The sequence below is a fragment of the Ananas comosus genome, linkage group 14 (genome assembly GCF_001540865.1).
Source record: "Ananas comosus cultivar F153 linkage group 14, ASM154086v1, whole genome shotgun sequence".
Lineage (NCBI taxonomy): Eukaryota > Viridiplantae > Streptophyta > Magnoliopsida > Poales > Bromeliaceae > Ananas > Ananas comosus.
The window spans coordinates 1,121,166-1,138,447 of record NC_033634.1 but is presented as its reverse complement, the minus strand read 5'-3'; the positions used below and the strand labels follow the sequence as shown (position 1 = coordinate 1,138,447).

The 17,282-nt window shown below is 40.7% G+C and overlaps 3 protein-coding genes across 4 annotated transcripts; 2 read left to right on the top strand and 1 right to left on the bottom strand.

The window, feature by feature from the left end:
• Positions 656-3,458, top strand: LOC109720139 (pentatricopeptide repeat-containing protein At1g79490, mitochondrial). The gene is given in 3 exon segments (XM_020247031.1): positions 656-1,044; positions 1,046-1,190; positions 1,193-3,458. Coding segments are annotated over 3 exon segments (2,373 nt in total). The 5' UTR covers positions 656-739; the 3' UTR covers positions 3,116-3,458.
• Positions 4,145-8,594, bottom strand: LOC109720140 (GTP-binding protein ERG). 2 transcript variants are annotated; one of them, XM_020247033.1, is made up of 9 exons: positions 8,050-8,594; positions 7,284-7,373; positions 6,653-6,801; positions 6,076-6,234; positions 5,927-5,993; positions 5,689-5,796; positions 5,467-5,606; positions 5,097-5,236; positions 4,145-4,593 (listed from the first exon to the last, which is right to left on the bottom strand). In XM_020247033.1, the coding sequence occupies exons 1-8, from the start codon at positions 8,548-8,550 to the stop codon at positions 5,137-5,139; spliced, it is 1,314 nt and encodes a 437-aa protein (XP_020102622.1). In that variant the 5' UTR covers positions 8,551-8,594; the 3' UTR covers positions 4,145-4,593; positions 5,097-5,136. The 2 variants fall into 2 exon arrangements, with proteins under 2 accessions (XP_020102622.1, XP_020102623.1); XM_020247034.1 differs by having other exon boundaries at positions 4,145-4,579; positions 8,050-8,593.
• Positions 13,734-15,869, top strand: LOC109720682 (polygalacturonase QRT3-like). Its single transcript, XM_020247941.1, has 3 exons — positions 13,734-14,189; positions 14,410-14,655; positions 14,765-15,869. The coding sequence occupies exons 1-3, from the start codon at positions 13,980-13,982 to the stop codon at positions 15,752-15,754; spliced, it is 1,446 nt and encodes a 481-aa protein (XP_020103530.1). The 5' UTR covers positions 13,734-13,979; the 3' UTR covers positions 15,755-15,869.

The following is a 17,282-nucleotide window of genomic DNA, read 5'->3' as shown; positions in this document are numbered from 1 at the left end:
TTTAGCTTGCATAATGAGTTTTATCACTTTATCAATGAATTCGAGAAAATGCAGCTCATCAAATTCTCGCTTTTCTCTAGTTCATTATGGAAAATTAATTCTACGCAATAACAATTACCAAGTATCCATTCGAGTGTTCACAAAACTAGCTTGTCTGTTTTAAAGTTATTCCAGATGAAATAGCAGTGGAGTTTAGAACCGATAGGAGATCCAACCGAAGCTAACTTCTTCTCCAGCCCAAAAAAAAAGCCCAATATCTATCTAAAATAATTCGCCCATATTGGATCAAGCAGGTATTAATAATAACAGAATCAAAATCTGAATTATGTTGATTCGGCTAAAGGAACATACGAGCCGAAGATGAGGTGTGTATGGGGAAAAGTGGGAAGTGGAACTCACAACTACAACAAAAGTTGCTACTAAATTGCAGTTCGAATTCAGAGATCTACATAGGGTCGGAGTCGCTGATCTATTGCGTTTAGAGCTTCGATCGTTGAACCAAACACGCCTATAATCCCCGATCCTGAACCAGAGAACCGGATTAGACCTGACTCAATGTATAAAAAGTTTCGGGTGCGTTAAATGGGTCGGACCACATTTGCTCGAGTCTAGTGAGACATACAAGTCGATCCCTCCATTCTACTCTTAACTACGTCCTAAATCTTAATTCAGAGCGCGTATCTCTTCGTCACTCTAAAACCCCTCGCTCTCTCTTCCCTCTCACCAAAAGCTCAATACGATGATCCTCCGCCTACGATACCTCAAACTCTCCCGAACCCCTCTCCCAATCCCCCTTTTTTCCTCCTGTCCTAATAAAACCCTAAACCCTAAACCCTTCTCCTCCTACGGCGACTCCTCCGGCGCCGGCGAGTGGACGGAGGAGATCGAGTATCTGGACGAGTCCGGCGCCGTGCTCTCCTCGGGCCCCGGCGCCCGCCCCGCCGCCCCGGGGCTCGACTCGCACGTTCTCTCCGGGCGCCGTCGCCGCCCCCTCCCCCGCGCCGCCGCGCCGCGGCGCTCTCGCCTCCTCGCCCTCCGCCACCGCTGGGACCTCCTCGACCTCCTCCTCGACTCCCTCCCATTCCCCCGACCCCTCCCTCCTCTCCCTCTCCCTCTCCTCCCTCCCCATCTCCCTCCCGACCCGTCCCCGCCCTCTCCTCTTCCGCTGGGCGCGTCGCCAACCCTGGTTCTCCCCCCCGACCCCTCCGTCTACGCCCTAGTCCTCCGCCGCCTCGCCTCCTCCCCCTCCCCCTCCGAACACGCCGACGACGTCGTCTCCCTCTTCGACGACATGCTCGACCTCGCCGCCGCCGACCCCCTGCTCCTCGCCTCCTTCGCCCCCTCCCTCAACCTCGCCCTCCAAACCCTATCCCACGCCGCCCTCCTCGAGCTCTCCTACTGCTGCTTCAAGAAGCTCCGCGACCTCGGCTTCGCCAGCTTTGAAACCCTCACCTTCAACTCCCTCATCACCCTCTTCCTCACCAAGGGCCTCCCCTACAAGGCCTTCGAGATCTACGAATCCATGAAAGGTAGTGCCTGCTCCCTCGATTCGACCACCTACGAGTTGATGGTGCCCGCCCTCGCCAAATCCGGCCGTTTAGAAGCGGCACTCCACCTGTTCGACGAAATGAAGCAGAAGAACCGGCCGGCGTTTACGGTCTACTCTGCCCTAGTTGACTCGATGGGCAAGGCCGGGCGGCTCGATGCTGCGATGGGCCTGTATAGAGAGATGCAGAGTTCAGGGTATAAGCCGTCGAATGCTATGAATGTCTCGATTGTGGAGGCTTTGGTGAAGGCTGGGAAGTTGGATGCTGGTATGAAGCTTTGGGATGAGATGAGAAGCATCGGGTTTCGCCCAAATTTCAATCTTTATACCGTGATGGTAGAGGCGAATGCAAAGTCGGGAAGGTTGGATGTAGCGGCGTCGCTCTTTAATGACATGGAAAAGGCCGGGTTTTTCCCTACTCCTTCAACTTATTCTTGCCTTATAGAGATGCACTCAGCTGCAGGCCGAGTGGATGAGGCAATGCGGCTTTACAATTCTATGACCAATGCAGGTGTTCGCCCTGGTTTGAGTACATTCACGTCACTTTTGACGGTTCTTGCAAATAAAAAGCTCTTGGATTTGGCTGCAAAGATCCTGCTTGAGATGAAGGCTGTTGGTTTTGCGGTAGAGGTGAGCGCGAGCGATATGCTGATGATTTATATTAAAGAGGGGTCGACCGAGCATGCATTGAGGTGGCTTCGTTTCATGGGTTCGGCCGGAATAAGGACTAACAACTTCATAATAAGGCAGTTGTTTGAATCTTGCATGAAAACCGGGCTTTACGAGTCGGCAAAACCATTGCTCGAGACCTATGTTGGGTCAGCAGCAAAAGTGGATCTGATACTGTACACATCGGTTCTCGCCCATTTGATAAGGTGCCAAGATGAGAAGAATGAAAGAGTCATAATGGATATTTTGAGTGCGTCGAAGCACAAGGCCCACGAGTTCATGTGCGGGCTGTTCACAGGGCCTGAGCAGCGAAAGAAGCCCGTCTTATCATTTGTGAGAGAATTCTTTCAAGGGATTGATTACGAACTAGAGGAGAGCGCGGCTCGGTACTTTGTGAATGTGCTCTTGAACTATCTCGTGCTCATGGGCCAGACGAACCGTGCGAGGTGTGTGTGGAAAGTTGCTTATGAGAACAAGCTGTTCCCAAAAGCCATTGTTTTCGATCAGCACATCGCGTGGTCTTTGGACGTAAGGAACTTGTCGGTGGGGGCGGCGCTGGTATCTGTTGTCCACACTCTGCATAGATTTAGGAAGCGGATGCTGTACTACGGAGTCGTGCCTCGACGAATTAAGTTAGTGACAGGCCCGACACTTAAAATAGTTGTGGCGCAGGTTCTAGAGTCGGTAGAATCGCCATTTGAGGTGAGCAAGGTTGTCTTAAGGGCGCCAGGGGATTCAGTTCTCGAGTGGTTCAAGAAACCCATTGTGCAGCAGTTCTTGCTGAATGAGATACCGTCGAAAGCTGACATCTTGATGCATAAGCTCAATGTGCTGTTTCCGAGCTCTGCGCCCGAGGTTCGGTCTCTTTCCCCTCCTAAATCAGTTGCTATGTCTAGGTGATGTACCAGTGGTGATTTTATTCGAATTCCTCATTAGTTCATTGAGGTGTATAAAGTGAAGGATATTTATGTACACTCCCCTTTTTTTGTGGGGGAATAAATTATCATCATTTAATTTAACATCTTTCTATTTGCGGTTCTTCCATGTAGTAGTAATTTCTTGAGATACATATTTCAGTTCTCTAGGTTAGATGTTTATGGGAAAATACTGCATGCTATGTGAAGAAGCTACTGTAATATTAGAAAGAAAAATGGGGGTATTATGATGTAAGAACATTCGAGGTTCTGGTTCATTAGTTAGAATAAGCTAATGACCATTTGTTAAGTTCATGGTTCTTTTGGAAGCATCGATTTGTTTACCACCATGGAAGTGTCTGTTTTATTTAGTCATAAAATTTCAAATTCCTCCTGTGTGCGCTGATGTTTAGCAAAGCCTTTTTCTCAGAGAATAGCTTCTTAGTGAAACATTTCTTTTCATTTTATAATAAGATAATTTGCTTCTGCTGCTTTTTTCTTTTCTTTTCGTTTCTTTTTCTTTTTTGTCAGCTCCAATACTTTTATTTTCTGTTCCTTCTTGGGGAAATTATATCTCAACTTTTGTGGAAATTCCAAGTCCTGCTGGTGTGGTGTATGATAGCAATCTATCTGTTTTTTCTTTTCTTTTCTTTTTTTCTTTTGCGTTCTTCTTCCTTGATTCTTAGTAACTCACCTCTTTTAACCAGCTTTATATTGTAAGCGATTGGTTGACATTTTTTTGTTCTGAACAAGAAATATCCTAGAAAAAGAGAAATGAAGCATTTTTAATTTAAACTCGAGAACTATTGGAAATTCTTAATTTGCTGTTTCTGTTTATTTTACCCCGATAAAAGAAACTTGATTACTGTTGATGTACAAAGTTTAAAATCATCTTATTACCACAAGTTTAACGAGAAGTTTTGACTGAAAAAACAAGAGGAAAAACAAAAAAAGAAAGGCAAATGCAGAGATGAGGCCTCAAGTGTAATTAGACCTTTTTTGAGTATTACGGCTCTTTTGAGTTGTGCACAACGAAATTAGTAAAAGGCTTCAAAAAGACCTGATACAACATTATTAGTATTCATATGTTCCTGTCACTGCACCTAGCTATTCCTCCATAGCGAAACTAGGTAAAGGAAAAACAACAAACAAATGGCAGAATCTCCAAAGAGAACCGATACAATTTACAACATGTTGTATAAAAGAAAAAATAGAAAACAATTGCACAACTTGTAATCTTCAGCCGAATATGAAGCACCGTTCCTGCACACTTGGCGAGCCCGAAATTGCACCGGAGCACCGTTGATTGCGAGTGTAACTTTGAAGCCAATCCTTTTGGTGCCTCCAATATATAGGGATCAAGAATAAGAGGTCTCATGTATCAAGCCGTGTTCTTTCATGAATGACCCAAGTTAAAACCCATTGTCAGTAATGCAACTTCAATATCGCCCTGAAATAACACAACTGTTTATAATTCGTATATGGGTCTGAACAAGAATTTTCAAACTCAATCAGTGTTATTTTCATCTTATTATACTACATTCTTCAGCAAGATCACCTCGGGGTTCTACTCATGGGTTTGTCGTCCCATCTATGCAACTAGCTTCAATATTTTATTCTTTCTAGCTCCAATATTTTTAATTAGTGGTACTTCCAGGTCAGATTGAGGGGAAGAAACCATAGGGGAGGTTTAATGAATGAGTTGATAGGTCAAAATGTGATGGAAAGCTAAAATAAGCTATGAATTGAAACTTCCGTTTATGTTGCATCGAGAAGTCATTGTAGCTTCAGCAGGGCCAAAAGAATCGTTGATCATTGTCAGTTGCAAGATGAGATTTTATAATGATCCGAGGATTCCTCTGTATACTTATGAAACTATAAATTGCATATGCATATCTTATTGAGCATTACGAAAGATTTACTAGAAAGAACAACCGAACAGTGGAAACAAGATGTTGTGTACTTACATGGAAATCAGCTGCAACATGTGAAATGTCCACCGTCAACTCAAGCACCCTTCTTCTTAGCAACTCGAACTCGCAGAATGAGATGCACCTCTTTCTTGAATATGGACCTCAATTCTTGGTTGGCCTCAATGCCTATTCTCCTAAACAAAGGTAAGTACGCCAGAAAAACAAAATTGTTCCATTAATGCGGCAATCAGCATCATACGATACAAGTCCAATTAAAAAAAAAAAAAGAACATGCATACACGAGCACACCACAGAGACTAGATACCGGACAAACGCCCTAGGCAGCATACACACGTTGACAGTAAATTCAGAGAGATGCTAGTAGTTTCGTATTACATGAGCAGTTAACTGAAAGAAGTAATACCCTATCTTAGAGCCATTCTTTCCAATAAGAATCTGCCTCTGGCTTGGTTTTGGTGTAATGAAGTGTTGCTCCACCCTCAGAGAACCATCCCTTAGTTCCTTCCAGTCCATTAATCGATGCTCAATCACGTATGGAATTTCCTGATAGAGATGGTATATTGGATTAACTTCTGCCATGAGGAAAGAAACAACAGTTCTTTGGTAAAATTTAACAAAGTAGCACCTGATGAATATAGTCTAGCATCTTTTCGCGGACAACCTCTAAAGCTATGTTTTTTTGTATCTCTTCGGTCATGGTGCTTGGCTCCTCATCCCAAGGTCTTTTGACTGCCTATACAGTAAACGTAAAAAAAGAAAGAAACAGAAAGCCTATTTCATACAACACAGAACACAAAATTCGATTTTCTTCATGATGAAGTAGAACAAATAAACACAAATTTTTCTTAGAGAAGCTGGCATACCTGGTCCATTAGATACTGTACGAGGTCTTTCACACCTGAACCTTTTAGTCCAGATATCATGAAATACCTAAGAGTCTCAAAGAGAGAAATGAGAATAACTAATAACAAACTTAAGCATGGAAACCAGTTCATAGTAAGCGATTACGTACCTTTCATATCCAGGAAGATCTTCAAATTCTTTTGCAACTTTCAGCAAGTCCTTTTTATCTTCTATTAGATCCACCTTGTTCATGCATAAAACGCGCTTTTGTTTAGGGTTTGCCTCCTCACCCAGTCGTTTAATTAACTTTGTCACCCTTGTGTCAGACCTATATGTATAGGAAACTAAGTTAGCAGAATTTCAACAATCATATAGGGTTGAGTACAAATTTACTCCTGGGAGTGTGAACTCAATCTCGATTTCATACTCATAATTTCAACTTAACAGTTTGATCCCTAAAATTTTTTCTGCTTAATAATTAAATCCTATTATTCTACCATCTAAAATTGGTGACAGGTCAGCATCATTTTTAAGCTTTCCTTTGTTAAATTGAAACTTTGAGCGCGAAATTGAAATCAGGGTCAGCTTTAGGGCAAAATGGAAATCAAGGTCAAACTACAGTGACTATGTTTGTAATTATCAAATCTAGCAACAGCTATATTACCAGAAGATAAGATGGACGTCTAACAACCACTGGCCGTTCACCGAGACATGCATGAGAAGTAGAAGCTAAGTTGATAGCTTACGTGGTGAGATGCCTATGGACATCAAAAATGACTATAAGCAGATCATATAGGTCGATTGAGCTCCAAGCACTTTCTACGCGAACTCTAACATCTGTCCTGTATGGGTACCCGTGATGCCCTATCATGAGACCTGGGGTATCAAAGAAACACTGTCGAAAAGGCTATTAGTTCACCAAACTACAAGAGCAAAACATAAAAAAAGATGAGATGCTTCAAACCAAGCCATATTCAATAGAGCAGTTCTTTGAAACATTATTATAGGAAAGATGCAAACAAATATGCTCACACTACACATGCTTTCTCTTCTACATCTCTTTTCTGCACTTTTCTATTATCCATGAATAAGTCCGAAGTCCAAACCCTTCCGATTGCATAGAGACCCCAAATTAAAGTTTAATAAATGGATTTATTTATTTATTTGTTTATAAACAGAAAGAGACCTACGTCAAGAAAGTGAAGTCACATATATGCGCGTCTCTCTCTGTGTTTTGAATATACACATATATTCTATCATTTCTATACTACTTCCGCATCAGTTTAGAAATATATATATGAGAAGTCGTTTTATCAACAAGTGGAACTAGGTGGCATGAATATCAGAAGCATAAAGAAGCAAGACAAGAATCCATACAATTTGTGTTGCCCCTTTCGTCATTACTCCTAAAACTTCGCGAGTAGTTGTATTAGTTTTCCTTGAGACAGCAGCAACTTTTGTTCCAACCTGCAATAACAGACAAAGAACAAGAAGAATGTGATGGAAACAATATCAGGAAAAAAGGCAGTACCAACATATGTAAGTCAAACTTTTAGAAGAAAGTAAATATAATTACATGGTAGGCAACAATAAATTTAAAATGAAATCCAAAGCCACTGTGGGTGCAGAAAGAATTTTGTGGCCGCAAGCAATTGGAGAAACGTCGAAGTTGCTTGAGCTCAGAAATTGAATATGCATTACAAATTCCAAATAAGTGATACTTTATGTGAACTACAAACTTGGGGAGGGTTTCTAAATGAACTCCACAATCAAACTGAAGCTGCGAAGTCCAATCAAACGTAAATAAACTCGAAAGAACATGTTAATGAATGAAATGAAATAATGCTACCCACCATACATGATGTGTAACGAAGAACAACTGCTTCATGACAACACAAACAAAACACAGAAAATTATATGAATCTCCACAAAATTATACATATACAATAAAGAATCTTAGCTTAATCTTTCTACTTTAGTATCATTTGAACAATACTGCAATTAACTTCTCAAATAGACCCCCAAAAAGGGGAAAAAGTAGAGCCAATTTATTCACTACGTGCTCGATAAAATGCACACAATAACAAACAAAGTCCAATAAATTTAACTCTATCACAAGACCTTATAAAGGAATCAAATTTACCATGAAATTCGTGAGAGAGGATTTCCCGGCATTCGGAGCTCCGATGATTCCGACGGAGAGCGACTTCTGATCCTCCTCCTTCACCACCATATCCCCCTCCTCCTCCGCGTCATCGGGCGGCTCCAGCGCCGCCTCGAGCAGCGCCCTCGCGAGCCTCGTCGCCCTCTCCCTCTCCTCCTCCTCCTCCAACAGCTTCTTCGCGCGATTCCTCTCCCCGAACAGAACCCTGTCGGCCCGAACCCGATAGGCCTCGTCCCACACGGGAGCTCGGCGGGAGCTAGCGCCAGAGTCGTCGGGGAGGGAGAACTCGGCGCTATCGAAGTCGGCGGAGGGGGCGTCGGCGTCGTCGTCGTCGGCGGCGGCGGAGGGCGGGAGATCGGGTTGGGGGTCGGCGGCTGCGGCGGCGAGGAGGCGAGAGGGGAGGAGGGAACGGGGGCGAGGGCGAGAGAGGGGCGCGGAGGAGGAGGTCGCGAGCCTCAGAGCTCGAAGAGCTCCTCTCATGGCGATGGCGTACGGGGGGCGGGAGCGAGAGAGAGAGAGAGAGAGAGAGAGAAAGAGAGAGAGAGAAGGGTTTTAAGGGGTCTATGTTGCGTTTGGGACGGAGATCGATTCGGGGGTGGATCATGGGCCCACATGAAGCCCAATAGAGGCCTATAATGTGATGGTTCTCACCAGGCCTAATTTGTTGGGCCTAATACTCCGTTGCAGATAACATATGATTTGTCCAAAAGGGCCATGCATATAGTGACATTTTCTCTTTTTTTTTCACTCTTTTTCCCTTTTTTGGGGGGTTTTTATATTTTGTTAAATTTAAGACAATGAATAAGCCAAATAACCGGCACAATTTGTACAATGAAATGATGTGGAAGAAGAGTTTTTATAATCTTCCTGGTATAATATAGCTGTATTGTATTAAGCTTCAGTAAATTTACCTGCAGATTTTAGGGGTTTTCGAGCTTACGCACATGCAGACACATGGCCCGGCCCAATACACTGTTCCTAAAAAGTGCAGATTTGGCCCATGGGCCGGCTCATATAAGTTTGGAGTCTTCGAGTAGTATGGCACAAAATTATGTATCATTGCAAATGAAATGAGAGTCCCGCTGCTATACTATTGATAGTACTAAATTCTTTGTACTATCGAGTTTTCTATCGTTAGATCCATCCTTTGATTATTTCCACCCGTTAGATTATACTATTTAATCAACCACTCACTCAACCCTGGGGGACCATTATCATTCCAACCACATATTCTTTCATCTAACGATTGAAAATTCGATAGTATCAATCGTTTGATACTATCGATAGCATAGTAGCATAATAATTCATGAAATCACATATTATCAATCTAAAATTTGTAGTTGATGGGAGTTACGGTAGCTGCTAGGATTCAAGGGTCATTTAAGTTCTTCGATGAAAATTGAAAAGATGTAAAATGTACACCCCTATACTGAGATGATACTTTCCTGAAGATCAGAAAAGAAAAATATATTTGATTGGAGCCAGAATAAAAGTAGCAGTAAATGTATTTACCTACTTTCAAGTAATATACTAGATGGTTTTAAACTGTTTTTGTGATTTTTTTTTTTTTTTTGAAGAAATATGTCAAAGATGCTTATCCCTAGCAATTTTTTGAAAAAATGTAATATGATTTGTAGGGAAATTTGGTTATCTTATATAAACTAATAAAGCAAAATAGCCCCACTCCTTTGCCCTTCTATGTGCATGGGTCAGATCAAGGTCCATCAATCAACAACACAGTTTTGTAACAAGCAATTGTTTTATGCTCATTGGCTAAATAGCCATAAATGAAAAAAAATGGTACAATAATTGCACCGACGCAACAATAAATGACAGATGCTATGTACAGTGACATTCCTTATAGTCGTAAACAATAAATGAAAGATGCTATGTACATTGTCCTATATAATAGAATTTTTTTTGCAAATTGTACTCTAAAAAAAAATTTATTTTAAAAATAGCTCTGTCAAAATTTAATTTACAAAAATGGTTCTGATCATGCCACGCAGATGCCACGTCAGCGCCATGCGAGCAGGATTAGGGCCAGTATGTTAAGTTGAACACGGTAAACCATTCACCGTGTTCAAACGTGTTTCATATTTATATTCATTATCTTCTTTTTTAGGGATGTCAACGGGTCGGATTTTGATCGGGTTTTTAAAAATCCAAATCCGAATCCGAAAATCAAATTAAAAACCGAACCCGAATCCGAATTCGACAGGTTTTAAAAATCCATACTCATATAACTTTAATATATGGATATGGGTATAGATTTTTAAAACCCGCCGGGCTCGGATTCGTGTTCGGATTTTAATTTGATTTTCGGATTCGATTTCAGGTTTTTAAAAACCCGATCCAAACCCGACCCGTTGACATCCCTAAAAGAGAAGAAAAGGAATATAAATATGAAACACTGTGAATGGTTTACCGTGTTCAACTTAACACACTGCCCCAGTCCTACCCGCGTGGGGTTGACGTGACGCCTGCGTGGCAGGAGCATGACCATTTTTGCAAATTAAATTTTGATAGGATTATTTTTAAAATAAAAATTTGCCGGGGGACTAAATTGAAAAAAAAGCCCTATATAATATACACTCTTTGATCCAAAAGCTAATAAATTTTTTATGTTTTCGTAAAAAATAAAAAAAAAAAAATTAGATAAGTAAATTAATAAAGGTCATAAAAATTTTGAAGTGTAAACTTTAAACCTAAAATTTTAAGATGTATACGTAGTATTACTCGCAATGAATCTCACATAGGGAGGCACCTATGCAAAGGTATTGAACAAACTTGAGGGGCCCTTAAGTTGGTCATTGATGTGAGTGGTTTGGTTGTTTCCCAAGAGTGATATTTTGTTGGCAAGAGTCCTATATGTATATTGTTATCTCAAAGTTTTAAGTTCAATTAACTATGTTGCTCTTAATATCTAATGCAACATGGATATTAGATGAACTACATTACATACACTCACTGAAAAAATAACGAAAGAGAATATATATAGTATATAACCTATATATATGATATATATAATATATATATATATATATATATATATATATATATATGTGAATATATTTGTCATAAAATGGCGGTATTTAAATTGATTGTGATATTATAAACGTTGATAAAAACATCTTTAAATCCCCTATTTTCCAAAAGAATAATTTGACGCACAATAAACCAAAATTAGCCTGAATAATTATATTAATTATTCAGCTAGGAGTATAGCGATAATCACAAGAGATCTTAATATTTTTGAATGCTACCGACCTTTACTAGCATAGGTGGCAAAGAGTTAAATAATTGGTACCTGAAGTCCTAAGTTCAATATCTAATTGCTTCACTGTTCGAGCAACACTAATTTCTAATTAAGTGACAGTTTCTCATTGAAAGTAAAAGCTAGCAATTGGAGTTGAAATTTCCACTTTTGGGACCTTCTTTTTCATTGTATTGTCGTCATAAAATTTAAGAATTTTGTTTACGAAACATTTGATTATTATTTTATAAAGTAGAAAAAGTTGTTTTAAAAATCTAAGTTAAGTAAGCACCTAATTGAGAAGGAGTCCTTGATATATTTCTTACCCTTGCATGGTTTGACATAGAATGATAGAATGGGTGTTAAGCACGAAAAATTCTACACTATCACACTTGTACCACATTATTAATAATAAGTCAATTATTTTTCTTCTTTTTAAATAAAAGTATAATAAAAATATTTTTTTATAATCATGATGGAACATATATTTTAAAAAAAAAAACTTTGATTGATTTATTACGCCACGCCACCGTTATATCCGTTGCATTCTAGAATTTTTCGTTAAGCACGCACTAGTTTAATATTTTCAAAGCATGAGTAATTGAGGAAGCTTGTACTACCCTTTCACGTGGTCCTCTTGACTTATTAAAACTCATTGCATTTATTACAGCTTTGTAAGTATAATTTTCCCTTTTTTTTTATAGTGAAGGGTGTGGATTCATTTTGACACTGATACGCTAAAAAGATTTTGTTGCTGAGGAGGAATTCTACACTGTCACAAGTCTAGCGGATTTTTTTCGAAAATAATTCTGTAAAATTTTGTATTTGCCAAACTAATTCTGTAAAATTTTTATTTGTGAAACTAACCCTCCTCTCGCCACGTAGGTGCCACGTCAGGGACTCCTTAAAAAGACGGTGAATCGTTCACCGTCTTTGATATTTGTTGTGAAGGCGGTGAATGGTTCACCGTCTTCATAAGACGGTGAACCATTCACCGTCTTTAGTACAAATTCCTACACTGCGCAAATCTTTCCAAGTCCATAATATGGTGTCCTTGATAAGACGGTGAATCGTTCACCATCTTCTCGAGGGCACAGAAAAGACGGACTTGAGAGGGCGGAAAGGAAAAAGGGCGGAAAGGAGAATTTTGCACTAAAGACGGTGAATGGTTTACCGTCTTCTAAAGACGGTGAACCATTCACCGCTTTTACAACAAAAATTATAAAGACGGTGAACGATTCACCGCCTTTTTGAGGAATTCCTGACGTGGCGCCCACGTGGCGAAAGGAGGGTTAGTTTTACAAATAAAAATTTTACGGAATTAGTTTGGCAAATACGAACTTTCACAGGATTATTTTCGAAAAAAGTCCAGTCTAGCCTCGAAGCATGCAAAGAGGGTGTTCTAACACAATTATTATAAGGAATAGAAATAAATAATGGGTTAGTTTTGAAAGCCTGATCCTAACTTGGTTTTATTTAATCAGGCCCACTTTTGAGTGCAATGCATCATTGAATTTGGTCCACTCAGTTCTCACTTATTGCTCTCCAAATCATAGTGTGCAATGAAAAAGAAAGAGCAAGGAAAAAAGAGAGAGCATTTGGAGCCCTGCAGCAAAAGGGCAAAGAGAGAGAGAATATGGCATCAATTAATGGGCATAGGATATTGTGTTCCTTTGGACCACCTACCGTGGTCTTAGATAAAAAGTGAAGGAAAGAAAAGGTAAATAAAAGGAAAAGAAAAGCACATGGTAACACTTTTTTGAAAGAGAAAAATTCAAAAATTGTTCGGAGTGGTTTATTTGTTGAGCAATATTATCTGTACATTTCTAAACTGGGTGCATATTATATATCTTGCTCATCAAAAGATTCATCGCCTTCTCCTAATATTATTTAGTTTTTGTGAATCTTAGGATCGAGAAGATGTAAGAATATTCAAAGTTGTATATCGATGTACAAATAAAACGTTTATCTTATTTGTTAGGTGGGGTCTCTTCGCTTTACCAAGTCATGTATATTCACCTAAAACATAAAGAAATTTAAGGACATGAAAAGATCAACAACAACAACAAAAAGCCTCCCAAGGAGAGGAAAGAAAAGAAGGGAGGGTAACGAAGCGAAGGAATTAATTCCCACAAGCCAAAGCAACTTTCTCAATCAATGTACATCATTAATTCCTTTCACATTGCTTCCACTCCTCCCACCCATTGCATTTATAACTAAGTTGCATCCAACACCCCACCCAAATTAATTTTCCACAAAACCCCCTCCTTTGGTACAGTGACCCATTTCAAACCAAAAGAGGGCCCCACAATTTTCCTTGAATCTTGGGACATCTTTAACTTCTCACATTGGAAACCCAAAAAAAAAAAAAAAAAAATTAGAGCTTAATTTTTTGACCCTTTCTCCTCTCATGCACTCTTTGCAATATTCTATTCACTAACATGTCCATATAGTTATCACATCATATCGTATGTTTTATATATAAATATATAAACTCACTCTCTCCCTGTTTCCTCCATATGTCCTTCTCTTAGATTGGCTCTTAGAAAGTGTAGAGTACACAAAAGGCTATGTAGATAGAGATGAAGGAGAGGTGCAGGGGTGGGGGATTTTATTAAAAAAGAGGAGAATTTGAGAATCAATACGTGTTATCATGGTGGGGATTAAGGTGCTAATTGTTGCTGGGCTTTTGGCCCTGCTGGTGATGTTGGTTGCTGCAGCAGCAGATCATGCTGCTGCTGCTGCTGCTGCTGCTTCGGCTATCGGCGACAGCGCTCAGCGGCGGCGTAATATCGCGGCGCGGCGGATGGAGAGCCTCGCCGCCTCCTTCGCCGCAGCGAAACCGCCTTCGTCGAGCCAAACAGTTATCTCTCTTTTTTTCTCCTTGTAGTTGGTAATTGATGAAGAGTAGAATGTATCCGTATACTTTTTACTTAAACATTTTAGTTTGCGATGTTACATAAAATTTGAACTTTTACTATTATGTATGAAAATTTTGTATGCACGGAATTACACGGAATGCGTGCCCCTTACTGGAAAAAAAGTTAAATTTTTCTGATGCGAGACGGATTGGACGGTTGCAGGGGAATTTGGAAGCTTCCGGGTCACGTGTGTACCACGTGACCGAATACGGCGCCGACCCGACGGGCGTCGCCGACTCCACCTCCGCGATCGCGAGGGCCATCGCCGACGCGTTCCGACCCCCGACGAGCAGAACGCTGCTGAGCGGAATCCCCGATCTGGGCGGCGCCGAGGTCGACCTCGACGGCGGCGTCTACGTCCTCACGTCCCCGCTTAGTTTACCGGCCTCCGGAGGCGGCAATTTTAAGGTACACCGATGTACTGACATGCGTAATACGAAGGATTTTAATTGATTTATACACGTAATTCAAAATGCATTGCATAATGTTAGTATTGACACGTGCGTCTTTAAACTAGATTCATAGCGGCTCGCTACGGGCTTCAGATAACTTCCCGACCGACCGTTACCTGATCGAGCTCTGGGCGTCCGGATCTTCGTCGAGCTCCCTTTACGAGTTCATCACCCTGAGCGGCCTCATGCTAGACTCCAATTTCCGAGGTGGTGGAGTCGCGGTCGTCAACGCGATCCGCACGACGATCGATAACTGCTACATCACCCATTTCACCACCGACGGCATCTGGGTTCAGAACGGGCACGAGACCTTCATCAGAAACAGCTTCCTAGGGCAACACATCACCGTCGGCAACGACCCGGGCGAGAAAAACTTCACCGGCACGGGGATCAAGTTGATGGGCAACGACAATGCGGTGACCGACGTGGTCGTGTTCTCGGCGGCCACCGGAATCCTAGTAAGTGGCGAGGCCAACACCCTTACTGGGGTGCATTGTTACAATAAGGCAACCGGATGGGGCGGGACCGGGATCTATTTGAAAACGCCTGGTCTGAGCCAAACCCGAATCACAAACTGCTATTTGGATTATACCGGGATCGTGTCGGAGGACCCGGTCTTGGTCCATATATCGAGCTCATTCTTTCTAGGCGACGCCAACGTCGTGCTCAAGTCGATCAACGGTGTGGTGAAGGGCGTCAACATCGTCGACAACATGTTCAGCGGCACCGGAGCGGGTGTCGACATTGTAAGATTGGACGGTGGGTTCACCACCGTCGAGCAGGTGATTGTGGACCGGAACGTGGCGGACGGAATGACGGTGCGGTCGACGGTGGCAAAGGCGTCGGTGGCCGGGAATGCGAGCACGTGGACCGCCGATTTCTCGCCGGTGCTGCTGTTTCCCGACCGGATCGGGCACGTGCAGTACTCGTTGCTCGCCGACTCGGCGTTCCCGTACCACGCGCTGCGGAACACGTCCGGCAACCAGGTCGTCGTCGAGTCCAATGTCGTAGTGCCGGCGACTGTCCACGTGGCGGTCGACCAGAGTGGGGGTTAATTTTTTTTTTTTTTATTTTTTAAACGGATTCGACTTTTTTATATTATTGTTATGTCGACAAAATACAAAAGAGAATAAATCATTATAAGAAATTGAATTCAATTGAATCGAGCAATGATAAAGTTGCTAACATAATTGATATAGTTGGATTCAAGTATATGAACTAAATTCAATCCAAAACAAATATTTTAATTCAAATTCACTAAGTTATAGAACCTAACATTTGGGCCCATACAACTTTTGGATCTTATTTCTAGAAAAAAGGTGGTTGTCACATCCTTTTCAACCAAGAAAATAAAAAAAAAGAACCACATCTGTTTCTTCTTTTTTTTGTGGGGTAAATTTTTAATGGGCAACTAAAATCTCCACTAAGATTAAAGCAATGAAAAGAAATATAAACAAAGCTCAGATTATTCAATCAATAAAGTGTAGTTAGTTGTTAACTATTATTGTTGAGAAATAAATAAAGTCACACCTATATACGGTCTATACCAACCACTGATATTTAATTAATTGGTATCTGATTATGATGTTCGGTGATCTTAGATGTGACGATATCTCCAAAAGAAAATACTTTACTTACAAACAAATCTCACAACATTTTGCAAACTCTACTGCTGAATAATTAGATTTTAACCTTAAAATTATTAGCCATGCTTACATCTTTGTAATTAATTTACATTTCTCCACCAAGTAAATACTATAGCATATGCTGGTTTGTAAAAAGCATCTCAATCACACAAAAAGAAGCAAGTCGAAAAAAAAAACCATACAAAGAACATGAATCCCAAATGATGTTTCGGTTGTAAGTATGAAATCGATTTTCGCTATTAATAATCCAATATATTCATCCCATTTACCTCCTATTCCCCGCTGAATAAATTTTTTTTTAAAAAATCTCTTTTAGTGATTTTCTTTTCAGCAAAAATTGTGTATTATGTTGAGTCCTCTATGCCACATTAGAGATCTGTACCATGGACTTAAGTTTTCTATGCAAATTTTCATAAGAAAATAGCTTTTTCTCTAGTCACATCAGGTACAGTAAATTAAGTTGTAGAAAGAAACAGTTAAGCAACCAAATTTGTCCTAATCCTTTTTCTTTCGGTAAACCTACCTATTGATATTTGACTTTTGGACAACTGCCCCTATAGAAAATCAAGCATATGTTTGTAGCCCACCAAAAATTTCTGAATATAAATGTAATACATGATCAACATTACAGGAAATTTGGCAATCTGCAGTGTAATTAGTCAGAATCACAAGCAGTGGACAAAGATTTGACATACTGGATTCAGACTACTATAAAAATAAAACTTTAAAATTGAAGTTCAGGTTTAAGAATCAGGCAATGTCAATCAGAAAAGTGCTTTTTAAATAGAGTGACTTACTTACTCTCTTCTGTTGAATAGGTTCTGTTGAACAAGTATATAGGCTGGTGAAGTTGTTGAGCCCTCTGCTGCAACAAGTAAACAAAGAAAGGTACAATGACTATCTATAAATATTCAACACATATGCATATGGTTTAAGT